Below are 19,185 nucleotides of genomic sequence, written 5' to 3' on the forward strand. Positions count from 1 at the left end.
AGAAGTCAGAAGGAGCATGCCCTCACCATCCCAGCCATGCCCTGTATAGGAGGTGTCTTCTTGTCCAGGTTGAACTGGGCCAGGCTGTTGGCCAGACCAGCCTTGTTCTGGTGCTGTGGGCCCAGCCCAGCACCACCCAGAACCTGGCCTGCTAACTGACCGTACGAACCACCATAGGGGCCCGCATTAGCCATCATATTCATCTGAGAGAGAGACGGGGGCAGAGGAAGAGATGGGGAGAAATTAAGGGAATGTTATGTGAGTGAGATCTAGTTTACACTCATGTTCCTGGTTTTCTTTACTGGACAAAAATAGAGCCGATTAAACGACACTAATGAAGCTTCATTAACTTTAAAATCACTAGCAACCTGAGATAAGTTGTTGACAGATAGAGTTCAATCGCTGGACCATTAGGCATTACACTGCTTTGAGCAGTAGTCAGTCTTATTCACAGAGGTTGTTAAGAAAGCATTAACGCTGACATACTTACAAAAACATAATTCAACAAATAGCTTCAATTGTCCTAGCCTTTTCACACAAACACCAAGCTCTGTTGAAGACAATAGTGATCTAGGGGTGACAATGAGAGAACAGCTGCTTGCTAAGGGGGAGAAATACCAAATCAGCTCTTGCTCCAGCAGCTTTCATCATCTGTTAACCCTTATCCTTACAAAATATCATCAGCCTAAAGGAATGTAATCAACTACTTCCAACAAAAGACAGATACGGCCAACAGATAAATAAGCTGGTCACTGCTCAGCTGGGTCCCATCAGGATCGTTTTGGATGGAACTTTACGGCTGTAAGTCTGCACCCTTCTTACTCCCCACTGTTTTAGACACCTTATGGAAACGCATGTAGACACTGCCCAACTGGCAATGAACATCTATGTTCTTAGCTGCCCAAACACTAAAAGAGAACATGCACTGATGGTTTGTGCTTTTAGCCTCAGCCAGTCTACAGCTCTGGAGGTGTTAAGCAAAGCAACATCAGCCTGAACATGACAGCATCCACTGCACCCAGCAATCCCCGGCCCTCGTGAAAACAGCTCTGACAACTGATTGGATTGTCATATATACAGCACCAACAAACAAGCATTTAAACTGAAAAGCACCAACATACTGATCCAATTATTTTCATAGCAATGTGAAGTGCGTATTTAAAATTAGCCTATGGCAACATGATAGCTGGGATACACAATAACAGGGTAAAGGTTGATGAATCTGCTCTGCTGCCGTCAGACATACTTGATCAGTTCCGAAAGAGGCACTTCACGGTTCACACACTAAATACTCTTCTCCATTCTGGTCAATTAATGTTCATTCAGAGCAATCTTGAAACCATCTAATGACATATTAAACATAGCATCTCACTGTTGTCTGGTGTCAAGACAGCTAGCATACAGTTCAGCATGCACTGAACACCAAGACCAGCACAGAGCTAAAGTGCAGTAACGTCAATATGTGTAAAAGAGGATCCTGCTCCTATAGATATTTATGAACACAAGTCCATCTACAAAACAATTAGCAGGTCTTACCTTGTTCAGTGCTCCAGGTTGCTGTGGCCTCATCCCAGCCTGCCCCCCTGCCCCCAATTGCTGCCCCCCCTGCTGCTGCAGGGTTTCTGCCAGCAGGTTACTGTTACTTCCCATGCCCGGGTTGACCTGGTAACCCATTCGGGGCGAGCCATTCATCACCTGGCCTCCCATCATGCCCTGGGGCGTGGGCCCTTGCTGCTGTCCATTGCCCTTCTGGGCCCCCATCATGGCCCTGTTCAGTCCACCCACCATACCCGCCTGCTGCATCATGCCAGCCTGCTGGGGTGAGGGGTGCTGCCCCTGGGGACCCATACTCTGGGGCCCAGGGGAGGCATTCATGCTGCCCAGGAGTCCCATGGAGCCACCGGGGCTGTTGGTGGCTCCCTGTTGACCCGAGGGTGGGAGCGCTCCAGCCCGGAGAAGCTCCGAGAGCTGTTTGTGTTTGGCAGCAGCGTCCTGGCCTCCTCCCATTCCTCCTCCCAGGCTGGTGTGCAGCTGGCTGAGGTCCCCTCCGTTGACCAGGCCCAGCTCCGACGAGTTGATGAGCTCATCAGGTAGGTCGTGCTCCAGGTCAAAGAGTGAACCGAAATCTGGGAGGGTGTAAGAGGAGGAAAGAGAGGGCAGGGTAAGTGGGATATCCTGAGGTGTACATTGAGAGCAGTAGCAAATAAATGCACTTGTGCCCCTTGACATTGCAAGCTCACTAACAAAGCTCTAATCTCCTTCAAATGTAGGTGCAGCAATAATTCATTCTGGAAAGAGAAATAACTCCATCTAAAAAGAACCAACTAAATGAATCCCTTCTCTTTCTGGACCCCAATGGCGTCTGCATACTATGTTCCATTTTCTCAGAGCAAAACTTGGTTAGGCGAGATGAACGTCTGTGCCTCGCATACTCCCTTAAAAGATATTTGCTTAAAAGACATTAGCCAGTATACACTTCCTCAAAATGGCCTGAATTAATTTAAGATATCGCAAGAAATCTGTAATTCACTTTGATGTTTTTGCTGAGGTGGTCTTAGTCATGCAATTTTACATCTAACTAAGATGTTTGTTGCAGTATTTCGCAAGTGAAAAAACGTGCATGAAAACAATTAGTCTCTCGTTTAATGAAACACTTTATTGAAGAATCCTTACGGTTGACCAATCAGCGACAAAGGGGCGTAGACTTCGGTTACGGGACTTCGGCTTGCCTCATGAAAAACTGTGGTGTGCACAAACAGCCGAACAAACCCTTGCCGAACACAAAATGTCATCATAATATATGCACAAACTGTTTCAGATGGGAAGCATGAGGACGCCTTAAGTCAGTGCAGCAGCTGGCTGCAACCAATTCAATTAATCCCTCCCCTTTCTGGACCCTAAGTCAGTGCAGCGGCTGGCTGCAGCCTCCCACCAAAGAGTTTCCTCTCCTGAGACAGTTTGTGGTTTGATGGGGTGCCAAACAGGGTGGACAGGGTAGGGTCAGAGTGCGAAGCCACAGAAGTAAACACTGACTGCAGGTGGATGTGTGTGTATAGAGGACATTTCTCTGCCTCTTCATATAGAAAGGGAAATAGCAAGAGCTAAGTTGCGAGATCTACTTGAATTGCCCCTGTCTGAGACACGTGCATTCACTTACAGAGCATGGTGGATACCAAACTAAGGCAAACCTTTGTGTCCTTTATGACTATCATATGGCAAACAAACACCTCTGGATATAGAACTTCGGAAACAGGGGGGCAAGTGGTCCATTTATGACACCAGGTTGAGGATGTACTTGGCAGAGACTTGAAACGCCTACGGCACCAGAAGCATCTCACAGTCTCACCTCTTGCCATCTCTAGCTTAGAGCAACAGCAGACTGCAGCCATCTTAGAGGGGGGAAAAATCTAACATGAAACACACAAGAGCTGATCCGCTCAAATATGCAAGCATGCATCCTCAGTCAAGCTCAAGTCTCTTTTAGAGAAACAGGTGGGTGTGTTGATATTTCTACACTATCCTCCATGTTGCAGTGACTATAGCACAGGCAACACTCAAATTGTTCTTCTGCACGGCATGGATACAACATCCGTACGTGTAGTTTAAGACAAGAGGAGCTACATACAGACGTTGAACCCCGTCAGTCTCAAACAAGAAAGAGAGCCTTCTCAATTTACCTCATATCTCCCGACTCTTACTAAAATGAAGCTCTAGGCTAATCCCCCCCCACCATGACCAATGAGACATGGTAAGTTGTGTACACTTGTGTCTGGGGGATGATGAATGACAGAAACTACCTCTAAAGAAGTGATTTTGCAAATGCTTGGTTGTGCAAATGCTACTGTGAGCTACACCTGGTTCACAAGATTCAGTCCAGCACCAACGCCTCAGACTCCCATCACAATGTGAGGCAACAGACAGCAGAGGTTTACTGGACTGACATCACCATTTTCACAGCCCAACCCATTGATCCTTCACAGGGTGAAAAGTCTTCTTTTTTTTTAGGAAAGGGGGGGGGGGGTTGCATGTTGCATTTGCTCTTCCCTTTCCAAACAGAATCAACTTTTCACCACAGAGTGGTTTGTTAGACCTGTGCAGAGCCTTTCTTAGAATTCCAGTAATGACTCAGTTGGTACAACAGAACTTGGATGACACTTAAATCAGAGCTGTATGTTGAGAGAACATGCTTGTACAAGGCATATGCTTAATGTGTAATGGCGACTTGGTTGAGCTAGTACAGTACAGATTCTGATCTTTTGCCGAATTGTGTCCATAGTGCTCCAAAAAAGTTACATCTCGACTTCGTGTCATGTGAGAAATTGCATTGAAACGAAAGCTACAATTTATGGAGGGACCTAATTTGGGCAATCCCGAATTGTTTAATTTGTGAATAAAAGCATCCTGATGACATACATAACATGGAGAAACAAACAAAATGGGGAATCATGGGTGCCAACTACCAGCTAATTTAGCATACCCATTGAATAAATATGAATTGCATGCGTCAGGGAGTGTTTTTCAATCTGGCCTATAATAATTTAAGTTTGACATTTAACTTTTACCATGTTATCAAAGTATTCAAAGGAGTTAAGATTGTAGCAGTCCTGCAAATTAGGGGCAAAAAACAACGACAGGAATCAATGGTAGGAATAACGTCCAAACAATTCAGACTTTAAAACAACGGGTATGAAAAAGCTAGACACATGCATACAAACGCATAAAATAACATTACGCTGCCACATATGTAGCGACAAAAGGCACTACAACTTTCGTCTGCTCACGAGCAACTTGACTCTCGCTATCAAGTGTAGCCACTAGACAACAATGCAGCAGTACACAATACACAGAAGTGGTGATGGCTCGGTCACAACGCTAACTAAATGCCGTAAGTATAACAACACTTCAGACACCATGTTACAGCGAAGTTGTCTGAACAGGTTCAAATAAATGAACCCCTACACCAATCCAATACTGAAAATGTACATGGTGTCACCTATCTGATAAGCTAGCTACCTAAGATTGATAAGAGCTAACGTTCAGCTAGTTAGCTACCGACACATCAAAAGCATACATCTTTATTGCTTGCACCGCTCAAGTTAAATATCTAACGTTAGCTAACTAGCTGGCTATCCATAAATGGTAGCAAGCTGCAGCTAGTTAAATAGGAGAAGTAACGTTAACTAGCTAAATTGGCTAACTAGCTACTGTAGCTACCTAATACATTCCAATACTGTGAGTTCACAACTTGCTATACGTGGACTATCCCATTGTTTCAAGAGGGCAGATAACTTTAAACTTTCACTTCAGACCATCACACTGGGAGGGCAATTAGCCAGTCAACTTTACTTTGACCAGTTGGGTAACAAGCAAACCTTTACTACTACCACCTAATTGGTAGCTAACGTTGGCATCACAACTTGGCCGATGATGGATGAGGCTCATTCTTGTGAACTTAGTAAAACAAGCAGGTTAACTTGCTAGGCAATATAACATCCCTGAACAGCTAGGTAGGACTGTTATAGCATTTAAAATGTTTACCGTTTCCATCACTGGCGGAGACTGAGAGAGCAGGGGATGATAGTTTAGGCCTCTTGGCTGAAGGCGGGCCGGACTCCAGAACATTATCGGCCATATTTTTTCAAGAATTAAAAAATAGCTATATATCCACAAAGGATTGGCTTATTCCCTGGTTTGCGTCTGAGTTCTTTCAAACTTCCCTTCTGTAAATGTTTGTGATTCTTCCCCCACCGTTTAGGGACGGTAGGGGGAAAGGAGGCAATTGCGATACTCTTCCTTTCAGGGTTCCCACTCTCGATCTATGCTTAGCCGTCGCTATCAATCCCCCTCCCCTGTCGGAGATGTTGTTCCTTTATAGATTTCTCCGAGTTTAGAAGGAGGGAAGGTAGAGTCGATGAAAAAGACAAGCAAGTATGCCTTCGACAATCTCATTTAGCCTCTTTGGCGTCGGAAAAATTGTCCCAAGACCTGTCCTCCATGGCAGCATCAGTCTTTTCCGCCATAGTCGCCGGCGAAGTCGAGTGTTTAATTCTAGAGCACTCCACTGAGGGGTCGTGTCCAGGGAAGCAAAATGGGAAACGCGATAAAGACCGCAAGCAAACCGTACCCCAGTGGTACCTTTGGGGGCCTCGTCTCATGCAACAGTTATGAGGGACCCGAAAACGGATAAATCTTCCACTTTGTCTGAATTGCCATTGCAGTCATTGCAATTTGATCCCAACATTACCACAAAGTAATGAGTTGTCAAAGAATACAATTATGGCGTTAGGTCCTTAGTCTAATAAAAAAAAACACGGATGAATGTGTCCGACAGTGACAGAATATCAAAATCATCCCCATACGTAAATTGGGATCGTCAAGAAACAAGAACTGGATAGGCTTATCTATATTTGGGGCTATGAAACCGGGATACCCAGTCCCAATGAGTGATAGTGGTTTAAGATGCATTTAAAGCATGGGTTAAAAACCTCATTCAACATTGAAAACAATTCGCATTGTCTTTTAGATAAATACCATTGTATAGGGGTGCAATTCAGATCTGAAAAAATAATACAGTGAAGCTGACTGATCAAGTTCTGTTCTCCAATAGACTGTACTACACCTATGGGCTCCTATTCGATAAATTATTTCCATGCATTTAATACATTTCCCTTACCATCTACTTGTAGTCTATATCGTGTCATTAGTTTGTTAGTTTGTCAATGCAAGGCACTGAATTGGAAAAAATAACGGACATGTGAATGCACATTTGGATGTTGCAACCTTTGCGCGATTATGCCAATTACATGCAATGAGGTTAAATTTAAGCAATACAATTTTGAGCAATTAGTTTGTGTTATGACAAATAATTTAGGCTAAATTCTGAGATTTGATGTTGCAAAAATCGTTTGAGTTATAGCCCAGTGTGCCAATTAATGTCCTATCAAATTGATTCAATTAGTCCTAGTTTTATTTTGCAGAGGACGTTTGGTTTACTTGCCCAAGTGTTGAGATTTAAAGCTTACCCAAGAAAGCTCTTCAAAGGTAATCATATAACCTACTGCAATAAGATCACCATTGATTAGAAAGATGAAATTGGTTGATAAATATAAGAAATCGGTCACTGCGTATACTGATTTAGGTTGCAATGTATGTGAAGAAAAAAATCCCGACCAAGAACAAGAGAACACAGCGATGAGCGAAAATCTGATAAAGCGAGGGGGTCGCTACAATATTATGGCTATTTTAGAAAAGTGTCAAGCTTCGTCCATAAAATAATGATAGCAACACCCCCCAAACATATGTGGTCCACAAAATCCTTTGAGTCTTTGTGGTGGTAAATGCCCCCCTTCACGATTATCCTAATTTATATTTTCCTTTAAACCTTCCTTTTTACTCCCCCCTCAAATACCCAATATACAATTATCGGTATATTTGTCTATGCGGGCATTTTTTCATCTGTGGCGATGGGTAAATTATGATTTTTTTTCATGTTGTATTTTTCTTTCGCTCGCAGGTTTTTTCCTCGTTAAATATATTGCCTTCTTCCGCCTCTCCTCTCCACTCCGTAAAAACACCCCTTCCTTGGATTTTCAGAGAATTTCCTTTTTTCACTCCCTCATTCTTCTTCTGCCTTATCTTTTATTTTTACTTTCTCCCCTCTTTTCGCACCGACACGACATTGCCACTCTTTCACCGGCGGGTCTCGGAGTCGCTATTATCGGTGCTGAAGTCGCTTTCTTTCTCGGTATCTCCTGCCTCTCTCCGTCTGTCCGCACAAACAAAATGGCGGCTTGTTGTTTCTACTCCTCTGATACGGGGGAGGGTTGAGGTACAGCAACATTAGGCGTGAAGGGGGTTGGTACTCGGGTTTGCCCGGAAAATCCTTTCGTATTTTTTCGGAGCGGCAATACTAGTGCTATCATCTGTAGAGGGCAGTCGTGTTCCACAAACATATCAGAATATATTTAAGAGGGCGCTTCGCTTCTATCGATACAAATAAGATTATCATTGCGGCAAACGATGCTCATATAGGCTATCAGGTGTCTCATTTAGGTAGATTTAGGACCACCTGTTACAAATAATAGAACTGAATATTCTGTTATAACAGCATTTTCAATTAGACATGACTACGTATAAAAACTAACACACACACAAATATACATTTTGTCTTCATCAATAAACTCATCTCAAATCCCAATATTCCTAATAAATGAGACAATTCTTGCACAACAGAGCCATTATCCAATGCTCTCCTATCCAGCAAGGAACCTGTGAATTGTATTCGTTTGTGAGAACAGACATTTTCTATTTTTATAATAGAAAAGACAATGAAAACATTACCACATTCAGATCCATGAGGAATAATCAAGCAGTCCTCCAGAAACCCATATAAATAATTGGGAAGACAAGTGATGCTAGTGAATACATGGTAGTGGATGTACCACAGCCTGTAGTAAATGTTTGCTGCCAGTCAAAAGATACCCTGTGTTAAAAAGGTGGATTTTTGTGGTGCTCATTGCCAGTTATAAACTGTGGCTCAACTCTCAAAGAAGTCTAAGAAACTGGACATTATTGTGGCTTGCAGCAGAAACGTTTTTGGGACTTAAGGATTTTATACTGAACAAAAAATATAAACGCAACAATTGCAAAGATTTCACTGAGTTACAGTACATAGAAGGAAATCAGTCAATTGAAATAAATTCATTAGGCCCTAATCTATGGATTTCACATGACGCGGCAGGGGCACAGCCAATTGGGAGCCAGGCCCACCCACTGGAGAGCCAGGCCCAGCCAATCAGAATGAGTTTTCCCCCACAAAAGGGCTTTATTACAGACATAAATACAACCTCCCCCTTCTCAGACAATCCCCCGGCAAGAAGCCAGATGTGGAGGTCCTGGTCTGGCATTGTTAAATGTGGTCTGTGGTTGAGGCCGGTTGGATGTACTGACAAATTCTCTAAAACAACGTCGGAGGCGGCTTATGGTAGAGAAATTAACAGTAAATTCTCTGGCAACAGCTCTGTTTGGACATTCCTGCCGTGTCAGCATGCCAATTGCACACTCCCTCAACTTGAGACATCTGTGGCATTGTGTTGTGTGACAAAACTGCGCATTTTAGAGTGGTCTTTTATTGTTCCCAGCACAAAGTGCACCAGTTTAATGATAATGCTGTTTAATCAGCTTCTTGATATGCCACACCTGTCAGGTGGATTGATTATCTTTGCAAAGGAGAAATGCTCACTAACAGAGACTTAAAACACATTTGCACACAAAATTTGAGAGCAATAAGCTTTTTGTGTCTATGGAACATTTCAGGAATCTTTTATTTCAGCTCATGAAACATGGGACCAACACTTTAGATGTTGCGTTTATATTTTTGTTTAGTATACATCTGAAGCACTTGGAAGGGGTATTGGCGCCGGAAGACAGCCCGCCCTCCCAGGCTCCCCCTGAGCCTGTGTAGGGATCAGATTAGTTTATTTTTTAACAGTGAAGTTGTTTGATATTTACTTTTGGTAGTTTGTTAGTTTTTGTTGGTAGTTCCATTTTTTGGGGAAACCCCGTTTCCATCCCACAGTAGGTGGCGGGATGCACATTAAATTGTGCAATCGCCAATATACTGAAGACGAACCCACTGAAATGTGACCAGTCACTCAAGAGGGATGAACACTCACTCTTGCTCACACTTAGCATTTTGAGGAGTGTATACAGTCACACTCCAGTTGGGAGCAAGGTATATACCCTCCCCATGTCTAGTCTCTCTCAGCCCCAACTCTGTGCACAGGCTCTTTCAACATCAGCAATGGTTTTGGGTGTGTCAGAGGACAGGATCAAGGGGTTTATCTCGTCTTGAATCACAACGTCGTCCTCTATTCTCACCCCAAGTCCACGGAATCGATCTGGAACCTGGTCATCGTCCTCACATATGTACAGCCCTGAAAGAGAGAGATGGACTGGAGTGTAGTCACTTGATGTACTCATGCACACACATGCATTAAACACTGGAACATTAGTGCTTCAGTGTTTGTATAGGAATCTCTGGCTGTTTCACTGGGAAGGCTGGGTTTACACTACACAAAACATTCTCCTTAGTAAACATAAATGATGCTTTTGTAAAGTTACAAATTCTACCATGCAAACTATGTGGAGCCCACCGTGCGTGCGGTGAGTGGTGCAGTAATAAAGTGTTGCCTCTAAGGCAGAATACCCCTAGTGGAGTGTTAATCCAGCCTAAAAAGTGCACAGTTTTTCAAAGTTTGTCAATCAGTTGAATATAACTAATATGAAGAACTGCGTGAGTGAGAGAGAGATTGTACCCTGGCTCATGGATACAGTACCTGGCTCTATTGTGATTGCCATTCCAGGCTGGAGGGGCTGAGAACGGGAAAGCTCAGGGGTATCGTGCACATCCATGCCCAGGTAGTGACCAACATGGTGGGGGCAGTAGCGCCGTGCCGCCTGGAAGCAGCAATACAGGTCACTGAAGCAACAAAGTACACTGCATGCTCAAGCGCTGAACTGAATGTGACTGTTTGATAGGGTCCCTTCTTTCAGTTCTGTGTCTGCCTTTTATTTTGACATATTTGGCACATACACCGGATAGGTGCAGTGAAATGTGTTGTTTTACAGGGTCAGCCATAGTAGTACAGCACCCCAGGAGTAAATTAGGGTTAAGTGCTTTGCTCATCAAGGGCACAGTCAGATTTTCACCTTGTTGTCTCAGGTATTTGAACCAGTGACCTTTCGGTTCCTGGACTAACGCGCTGATCGCTAGGCTAACAGCCATCAGGGGTAGGCCTAACACTTTGTAATAACGGTCAGTAATAAACCATTTACAAACAGTTTGTTCAACATTTATTAAATCATTACTCCAACATTAGTACATCACACTACTACAACAGTGTGATTGTTCTGGAATAAAATGTTCAATATATTTCCTCAAACATCCTGTGTTGTGTTCTTATTCCTTTAACATTGACATGTTCTAGGCCAGGTTTTCCCAAACTAGGGGTCACGACCCCATGTGTGGTCACCTGATTTGTAGTGGGGTCGTGAGAGAATTCGCATTTAGTGAACAGAAACAGTAACCACCGGTATCCGCTAAATGCAGTTGTAATGAACAGAGCGGTTTCTGTTTTCTACAACCGAGTGGACAAGATTAGGCACTAAATCAGACTTGAGGTGGTGATGTTCTCTTCTACACAGAAGATCATAACATTATTGCCTGATAATCTTCTGAATTTCCCAATACCTTTCTGATGCATTTCAGTCATTTCAAACCATACCGATTGAAATACTGTCAAAAATACTGTCAGACTGATATGACTGACTGTCATAGCCCAATTTAAAAAAGTTTACATTGGCTGTTGATTACATCTTATTTTATTTATTTATTTTTTTACATGGTGGGGTCACTTTTTTTTTTTTATCAAAATGGGGTCGCAGGCCAAAAGTTTGAGAACCCCTATTCTAGGCCATTTTGAGACCATCTGGTACTGCTAGAATGCCTAACATGGCAATGGCATGTCCATATTTTGCTGAGAAATTACACGGGTCACTCTAAACATTTATAAAGAACTACAGTGCCTTGCGAAAGTATTCGGCCCCCTTGAACTTTGCGACCTTTTGCCACATTTCAGGCTTCAAACATAAAGATATAAAACTGTATTTTTTTGTGAAGAATCAACAACAAGTGGGACACAATCATGAAGTGGAACGACATTTATTGGATATTTCAAACTTTTTTAACAAATCAAAAACTTAAAAATTGGGCGTGCAAAATTATTCAGCCCCTTTACTTTCAGTGCAGCAAACTCTCTCCAGAAGTTCAGTGAGGATCTCTGAATGATCCAATGTTGATCTAAATGACTAATGATGATAAATACAATCCATCTGTGTGTAATCAAGTCTCTGTATAAATGCACCTGCACTGTGATAGTCTCAGAGGTCCGTCAAAAGCGCAGAGAGCATCATGAAGAACAAGGAACACACCAGGCAGGTCCGAGATACTGTTGTGAAGAAGTTTAAAGCCGGATTTGGATACAAAAAGATTTCCCAAGCTTTAAACATCCCAAGGAGCACTGTGCAAGCGATAATATTGAAATGGAAGGAGTATCAGACCACTGCAAATCTACCAAGACCTGGCCGTCCCTCTAAACTTTCAGCTCATACAAGGAGAAGACTGATCAGAGATGCAGCCAAGAGGCCCATGATCACTCTGGATGAACTGCAGAGATCTACAGCTGAGGTGGGAGACTCTGTCCATAGGACAACAATCAGTCGTATATTGCACAAATCTGGCCTTTATGGAAGAGTGGCAAGAAGAAAGCGATTTCTTAAAGATATCCATAAAAAGTGTTGTTTAAAGTTTGCCACAAGCCACCTGGGAGACACACCAAACATGTGGAAGAAGGTGCTCTGGTCAGATGAAACCAAAATTGAACTTTTTGGCAACAATGCAAAACGTTATGTTTGGCGTAAAAGCAACACAGCTCATCACCCTGAACACACCATCCCCACTGTCAAACATGGTGGTGGCAGCATCATGGTTTGGGCCTGCTTTTCTTCAGCAGGGACAGGGAAGATGGTTAAAATTGATGGGAAGATGGATGGAGCCAAATACAGGACCATTCTGGAAGAAAACCTGATGGAGTCTGCAAAAGACCTGAGACTGGGACGGAGATTTGTCTTCCAACAAGACAATGATCCAAAACATAAAGCAAAATCTACAATGGAATGGTTCAAAAATAAACATATCCAGGTGTTAGAATGGCCAAGTCAAAGTCCAGACCTGAATCCAATCGAGAATCTGTGGAAAGAACTGAAAACTGCTGTTCACAAATGCTCTCCATCCAACCTCCGAGCTCAAGCTGTTTTGCAAGGAGGAATGGGAAAAAATGTCAGTCTCTCGATGTGCAAAACTGATAGAGACATACCCCAAGCGACTTACAGCTGTAATCGCAGCAAAAGGTGGCGCTACAAAGTATTAACTTAAGGGGGCTGAATAATTTTGCACGCCCAATTTTTCAGTTTTTGATTTGTTAAAGAAGTTTGAAATATCCAATAAATGTCGTTCCACTTCATGATTGTGTCCCACTTGTTGTTGATTCTTCACAAAAAAATACAGTTTTATATCTTTATGTTTGAAGCCTGAAATGTGGCAAAAGGTCGCAAAGTTCAAGGGGGCCGAATACTTTCGCAAGGCACTGTATAAATCGAGAAAGCAAACAGATATCAATCACTTCGGTGCCATTGCTGAAAGCTCCTCCACCACGCACCAGTCTTGCTGAATGCCTTCTCTCCTACCCAGCCTCCCAACACAAGCGTCACCCAAGCAGGTGTGATACCTAGGCTACTCCTGTGGTGTGCTGCAATCCTTGTCCCCCACCTTTCGGTCACCCAGGCCTGATTACTTTGCAACCTCATAGGCCTAATATTTTAAATCGGAGTCTTAGAAAACGTATGGCTGTTTCTCACGTTGATCTGTAGGCTACAAATGAACATGTTGCTATTGTCTACCCTAGACTTACACTGAGGATGATGAATTTAGGGCCCGATGCCTCATAAACGCGGAGAGATTTTAGTGTTTTTACAATGTTGCATCCTGGGAGAAACGATACGCTTGCCCAAGTATTGCACTACAGAACTCTGCGTGTTTTTCACTTCGACACGGAAAAAACTGCACGTTTGCGTTTACATATCTAGATTGTTCTGTCGGTAATTAACCATGTCTCTGGAATGTACGCACCTTTTGAAATCAGTGGTGTTAAAGACTGATTCTAGTACTGTCTGAATCCAAATGTAAAATCCGAACTAGACTTGCCATTATTTTTGCTGCTTTTAAAAATGTTTATTTAACCTTTATTTTATTGGGGCGGCAGATAGCTTAGTGGTTAGAGCGTTGGACTAGTAACCGGAAGGTTGCTTGATCGAATCCCTGAGCTGACAAGCTCTGTCGTTCTGCCCCTGAACAAGGCAGTTGAAAATAAGAATTTGTTCTTAACTGACTTGCCTAGTAAAATAAATAAAATACATTTAACTAGGCAAGTCAGTTAAGAACAAATTTTTATTTAAAATGACAGCCTACCCTAACCCAGACAACGCTGGGAAAATTGTGCGCCACCCTATGGGACTCCCAATCACGGCCAGTTGTGATACAGCCGGAAATCAAACCAGTGTCACCTCTTGCACTGAGATGTGCCTTAGACCGCTGCGCCACTCGGGAGACCATTTACTGTCAGGAAATGTGCAATCAAACTCAGATCCTGACATTTCTTACCCATCTGAATTAAAAAGGTCAGCACATAAATTTAAGGACTATAAAGCACCTGAACGTTATTAGTATTAAAGTGTTTGTTATACAATAGGGTTTTTGATAAACGGCATTAACCTCTAATACCCTTTCCTAGCCATTGAGTCTACGTGGTTAAGTCCCCTTAAGCCACAAAATATAACCTATTACTTTCAGTTAAATATTACTATTAAAACATTGAGTTAATAAGTGATATATTATAATTTACGTTGATGCAAAACACCCTTCAGTTATCTATGCATGCATTTGATACCATTATCAGTTAACCTGGACCTGGAGTTATTTTCTCCAACCATGGAACTACTTTGAGCAGAAGGACAAAGCGACACTGAGCGTACCTTAAGTGCATCAGCATCACTGGTGGAGCCCTTCACGATACCCAGCTGTTTGAGTTGGCGTCCCAGCAGAGCCAACATGGTGCTGTATATGTGGTCCAGACTGACTCCTGGGGAGCACAGAGACAGACAGGCCTTCTGCACCTCCAACACCCCCTCATACAACTCTGCCTGGGCAGGGCTGAACCTGGGCTCAACATGCAAAAGAGAGGGGTAGAAAAGGAGACTTAAAAGAATGGAGAGAAGGAGCGAATATCCAAAATGGTATCTCTGTTGATGCAACTCACTTTCCGTTCACCGGCCAGGTGCGAGTAATATCACTGACATAACAGAAGTATTCACACCCTCCATCAAGTAGCACCATCTCCCCATTCTGAGAGAAAGAAAAGACAAGGAATTGGGCAAAGTCTTGTTTGTCTGGACACAGACAGAGAGTTACTGGTATAGATGTAGTATGTACCATCGTGGCAAAGCTGGGGTGTTAATAATTCTAAAACTTCTGACCTCAGAATTGTGGGCGCACATTCAGCAGCAACATTACATACAGTGGGGCAAAAAAGTATTTAGTCAGCCACCAATTGTGCAAGTTCTCCCACTTAAAAAGATGAGAAAGGCCTGTAATTTTCATCATAGGTACACTTCAACTCTGACAGACAAAATGAGAAAAAAAATCCAGAAAATCACATTGTAGGATTTTTAATGAATTTATTTGCATATTATGGTGGAAAATAAGTATTTGGTCAATAACAAAAGTTTCTCAATACTTTGTTATATACCCTTTGTTGGCAATGACAGAGGTCAAACGTTTTCTGTAAGTCTTCACAAGGTTTTCACACACTGTTGCTGGTATTTTGGCCCATTCCTCCATGCAGATCTCCTCTAGAGCAGTGATGTTTTGGGGCTGTTGCTGGACAACACGGACTTTCAACTCCCTCCAAATATTTTCTATGGGCTTGAGATCTGGAGACTGGCTAGGCCACTCCAGGACCTTGAAATGCTTCTTACGAAGCCACTCCTTCGTTGCCCGGGCGGTGTGTTTGGGATCATTGTCATGCTGAAAGACCCAGCCACGTTTCATCTTCAATGCCCTTGCTGATGGAAGGAGGTTTTCACTCAAAATCTCACGATACATGGCCCCATTCATTCTTTCCTTTACACGGATCAGTCGTCCGTGTAAAAAAACAGCCCCAAAGCATGATGTTTCCACCCCCATGCTTCACAGTAGGTATGGTGTTCTTTGGATGCAACTCAGCATTCTTTGTCCTCCAAACACGACGAGTTGAGTTTTTACCAAAAAGTTATATTTTGGTTTCATCTGACCATGTGACATTCTTCCAATCTTCTTCTGGATCATCCAAATGCTCTCTAGCAAACTTCAGACGGGCCTGGACATGTACTGGCTTAAGCAGGGGGACACGTCTGGCACTGCAGGATTTGAGTCCCTGGCGGCGTAGTGTGTTACTGATGGTAGGCTTTGTTACTTTGGTCCCAGCTCTCTGCAGGTCATTCACTAGGTCCCCCCATGTGGTTCTGGGATTTTTGCTCACCGTTTTTGTGATCATTTTGACCCCACGGGGTGAGATCTTGTGTGGAGCCACAGATTGAGGGAGATTATCAGTGGTCTTGTATGTCTTCCATTTCCTAATAATTGCTCCCACAGTTGATTTATTCAAACCAAGCTGCTTACCTACTGCAGATTCAGTCTTCCAAGCCTGGTGCAGGTCTACAATTTTGTTTCTGGTGTCCTTTGACAGCTCTTTGGTCTTGGTCATAGTGGAGTCTGGAGTGTGACTGTTTGAGGTTGTGGACAGGTGTCTTTTATACTGATAACAAGTTCAAACAGGTGCCATTAATACAGGTAACGAGTGGAGGACAGAGGAGCCTCTTAAAGAAGAAGTTACAGGTCTGTGAGAGACAGAAATCTTGCTTGTTTGTAGGTGACCAAATACTTATTTTCCACCATATTTTGCAAATAAATTAATTAAAAATCCTACAATGTGATTTTCTGGATTTTTTTTTTCTCATTTTGTCTGTCATAGTTGAAGTGTACCTATGATGCAAATTACAGGCCTCTCATCTTTTTAAGTGGGAGAACTTGCACAATTGGTGGCTGACTAAATACTTTTTTTGCCCCACTATATGTCCCTTCACCTTGACAATCTGGTTGTTGTTTATGTAATGAAGTGTATTGGCTCGGTTTCCACCGGCAACCACAGGAGGATAGGCCAAGAAATTGGCTCCATGGGCACGGCACTCAAAATCAAACTAGGGTTGAGAAAGAGATTCACATTGACATTTCATCATTATCGTTGCTACCATAGGTGTTAAACCATATTTTCAATGACAACACACCATAATTATAAAGTGTCTAAAGACCTGTAACTCACCTTAGCATACAGTAGAGCTTCATCAATGTCCCCTTGAGACATACCCATAGTCTTCTTGAATGCCTGAAAGAGGGGATGCAAAGGGTTACGTGAACAGTTGAGAGTACTTCATTCATGGCGTGTGTGAGGTGACTCACCTGTGCTGTGATGCGACCAGCCTCCTTCATGAGAGCCACCTCGGCTGGGCTCTTGAGGGCCCTGAGGGAGTGTGTAAGGGGTCTGAGAGAGCGCACCATGGGCCCCCCTTCCAACAGGGGCCGAACATGGGTCTGGTGGAGCCCAGGGTGGCAGGGCTTGGAGCCGTCATACCACACAGTGCTACCTGAGAGGGAACAATCAAAGTAGAATTGTTAGTGATATAGTTTGTCTAATTTCTTTACATCACTTTAAAATGGTTCAAACAGTTGCATTTGTTCGGAAATTAAAATTTGATCCACAATTTGGAGCTATGTTCCTCAGGCTTTTAATCCCTAATCTTTCATCCCAAGAGTAACACTTACTCTAAAATATGTATGTTCAAATGACTTTCTCCTAGTTACCTTTAAGGCTTTTGAGTACAAGTCCCAACTCTTCTGTGCAGTGGACCCTCTCTACCCCCGTCAACGCTGCCGCCCCGTCCTTCCCTGACCTGGGCCCGTCCCACAGCTCCCTGGCCGGGTCCCTGCGGGGTACAAAGAGGATGGCTTGGTCCGGGCGGCCGGTACCACACAGAACCAGGGCGCTGTCTGGCTCAAGGATGCCTGTGAGGTAGAGGAAGTCCTGGTTCTGGTGGAAGGGGTAGGGGATGTCATTGGTCATGTAGCGGATTGGGTGGGAGAGGACTATGACGAGGTGTTTGTTGGACGAAGCAGTGGGTCCCAGCCGATCTGCCTGAACCTCAATGAGAGAGGCCAGTCTTTGCCGACGGAGATCAAACTCTGTTTGGGTTAAGCCAGGGGTCACCTCACCTGTGACAGAGAGCAAGGGAAAGAAGTTATAAACCCACCATTCAAAACTCCCTGAAGCGACTGCTCTGTACTACACAACAGTATTCATAGCCATAGTTTGTGGTTGTGAATAGGATAACAATGAGCTTTGATTTCGGGTAAATGCTGTAGAGTAACTGATTGGCAGAAATGGGAAATAGCTGTATGCCCATGAGTACATAAACCATTTTTTATGAGGTGTGGATGAGTGAAGGGGCTTAGCTGGCCGAGGTATCTTGGTGGAACCTGCGGTTTCCATCCTTCTGGTTTAACGGAGACATTCCGGCATGGGCACCACAGATGACCTGAAGAGAGGTTACCAGTGAGGGAAAAGTTTGCTAATAAATTCACAGTTCTTTTTCACCTAGGTCTTAAAGAATCTTCCACAATCAGCTGGCCATACAGATCTACCTTATTTAAGACCTATAATAAAAGTATGACATTATTGGGGAATAACATGCATTATGCCTTCCATCTTGCCTTCCATCTTACCATGTGAAATTAGCTTGCATAAATCATGGGGAAGATCTCAATTGCATACTCCACGCGTCCTCTCTAAAAACCCATTGGGTGAGAAAGCAAGAGGTCCCGCCCCTCGGACCTTCTCCTCCAATAGGATTTGAGAAAAGGACGCCAGAAGTACACAATTGTGATCTTGACCCTGACTACAGTAGTTAGATAAGCTAATTTGTCTGTACAGTGGCAAGATATAAAAATGACTTTCTACCATTGTAATAAATTAAATACAAATAACCAAATATTTCACCACTCACCTTGACTCCAAAACTTTGAGTATGACACCAATTGGGTAGCGGATCTGGTCAAAATGTTAGGTGAGGGCAACATTGTTGCAACTCGGTCAGACTATGAGCGACAGTTAACTCCCATCATCATGATGTCACAAGTGGTGTCACTAAATTGTATTGAGGTATATACAATTACATCAAATATAAATACTTTAGCAGACTAAAAACCAAACATAAACTATATAACCTCTTCATACCACAGCCAACATTTAGGAATCTGTGACTATATCATGTCGCTAAATGCGTCTGTCCGTATGCCGTGCTTGTGATGTGACAAGTTTCAGCCTCCCCTGTAAGACAATCGTTACCATTGGTGGAAGTACAATTTTACGTGTTTTGATTGGATAGCAATTATATGACCTCTTTTGTTTGCGACTTGAT

General features: G+C 43.2%; 2 protein-coding genes across 7 annotated transcripts in view; both read right to left on the reverse strand.

Annotated features, from left to right (window-relative positions):
- The window catches only part of LOC139421312 (histone acetyltransferase p300-like), a 29,159-nt gene extending 23,389 nt beyond the window's left edge, over window positions 1–5,770 (reverse strand). For all 3 annotated transcript variants that reach the window (XM_071172066.1, XM_071172065.1, XM_071172064.1), the window contains exons 1-3: window positions 5,539–5,770; window positions 1,537–2,126; window positions 27–203 (exon numbers count right to left, since the gene is read on the reverse strand). In XM_071172066.1, the coding sequence (XP_071028167.1) occupies window positions 27–203; window positions 1,537–2,126; window positions 5,539–5,632 (861 nt within the window). In that variant the 5' untranslated portion in view covers window positions 5,633–5,770. The remainder of the gene's footprint in view (window positions 1–26; window positions 204–1,536; window positions 2,127–5,538) is intronic.
- LOC139421313 (xaa-Pro aminopeptidase 3-like) lies at window positions 5,639–19,096 on the reverse strand. Of its 4 annotated transcripts, none has more exons than XM_071172068.1 (10): window positions 18,772–19,096; window positions 18,226–18,303; window positions 17,573–17,980; window positions 17,171–17,355; window positions 17,034–17,096; window positions 16,798–16,911; window positions 14,934–15,019; window positions 14,650–14,833; window positions 10,338–10,458; window positions 5,639–9,935 (listed from the first exon to the last, which is right to left on the reverse strand). In XM_071172068.1, the coding sequence occupies exons 1-10, from the start codon at window positions 18,842–18,844 to the stop codon at window positions 9,763–9,765; spliced, it is 1,485 nt and encodes a 494-aa protein (XP_071028169.1). In that variant the 5' UTR covers window positions 18,845–19,096; the 3' UTR covers window positions 5,639–9,762. The 4 variants fall into 4 exon arrangements, with proteins under 4 accessions (XP_071028169.1, XP_071028168.1, XP_071028170.1 ...); XM_071172067.1 differs by having other exon boundaries at window positions 18,184–18,303; XM_071172069.1 differs by having other exon boundaries at window positions 18,222–18,303; window positions 18,772–19,079.
- Window positions 19,097–19,185: the final 89 nt, after the last annotated feature.

The sequence above is a fragment of the Oncorhynchus clarkii genome, chromosome 12, assembly GCF_045791955.1.
Source record: "Oncorhynchus clarkii lewisi isolate Uvic-CL-2024 chromosome 12, UVic_Ocla_1.0, whole genome shotgun sequence".
NCBI lineage: Eukaryota > Metazoa > Chordata > Actinopteri > Salmoniformes > Salmonidae > Oncorhynchus > Oncorhynchus clarkii.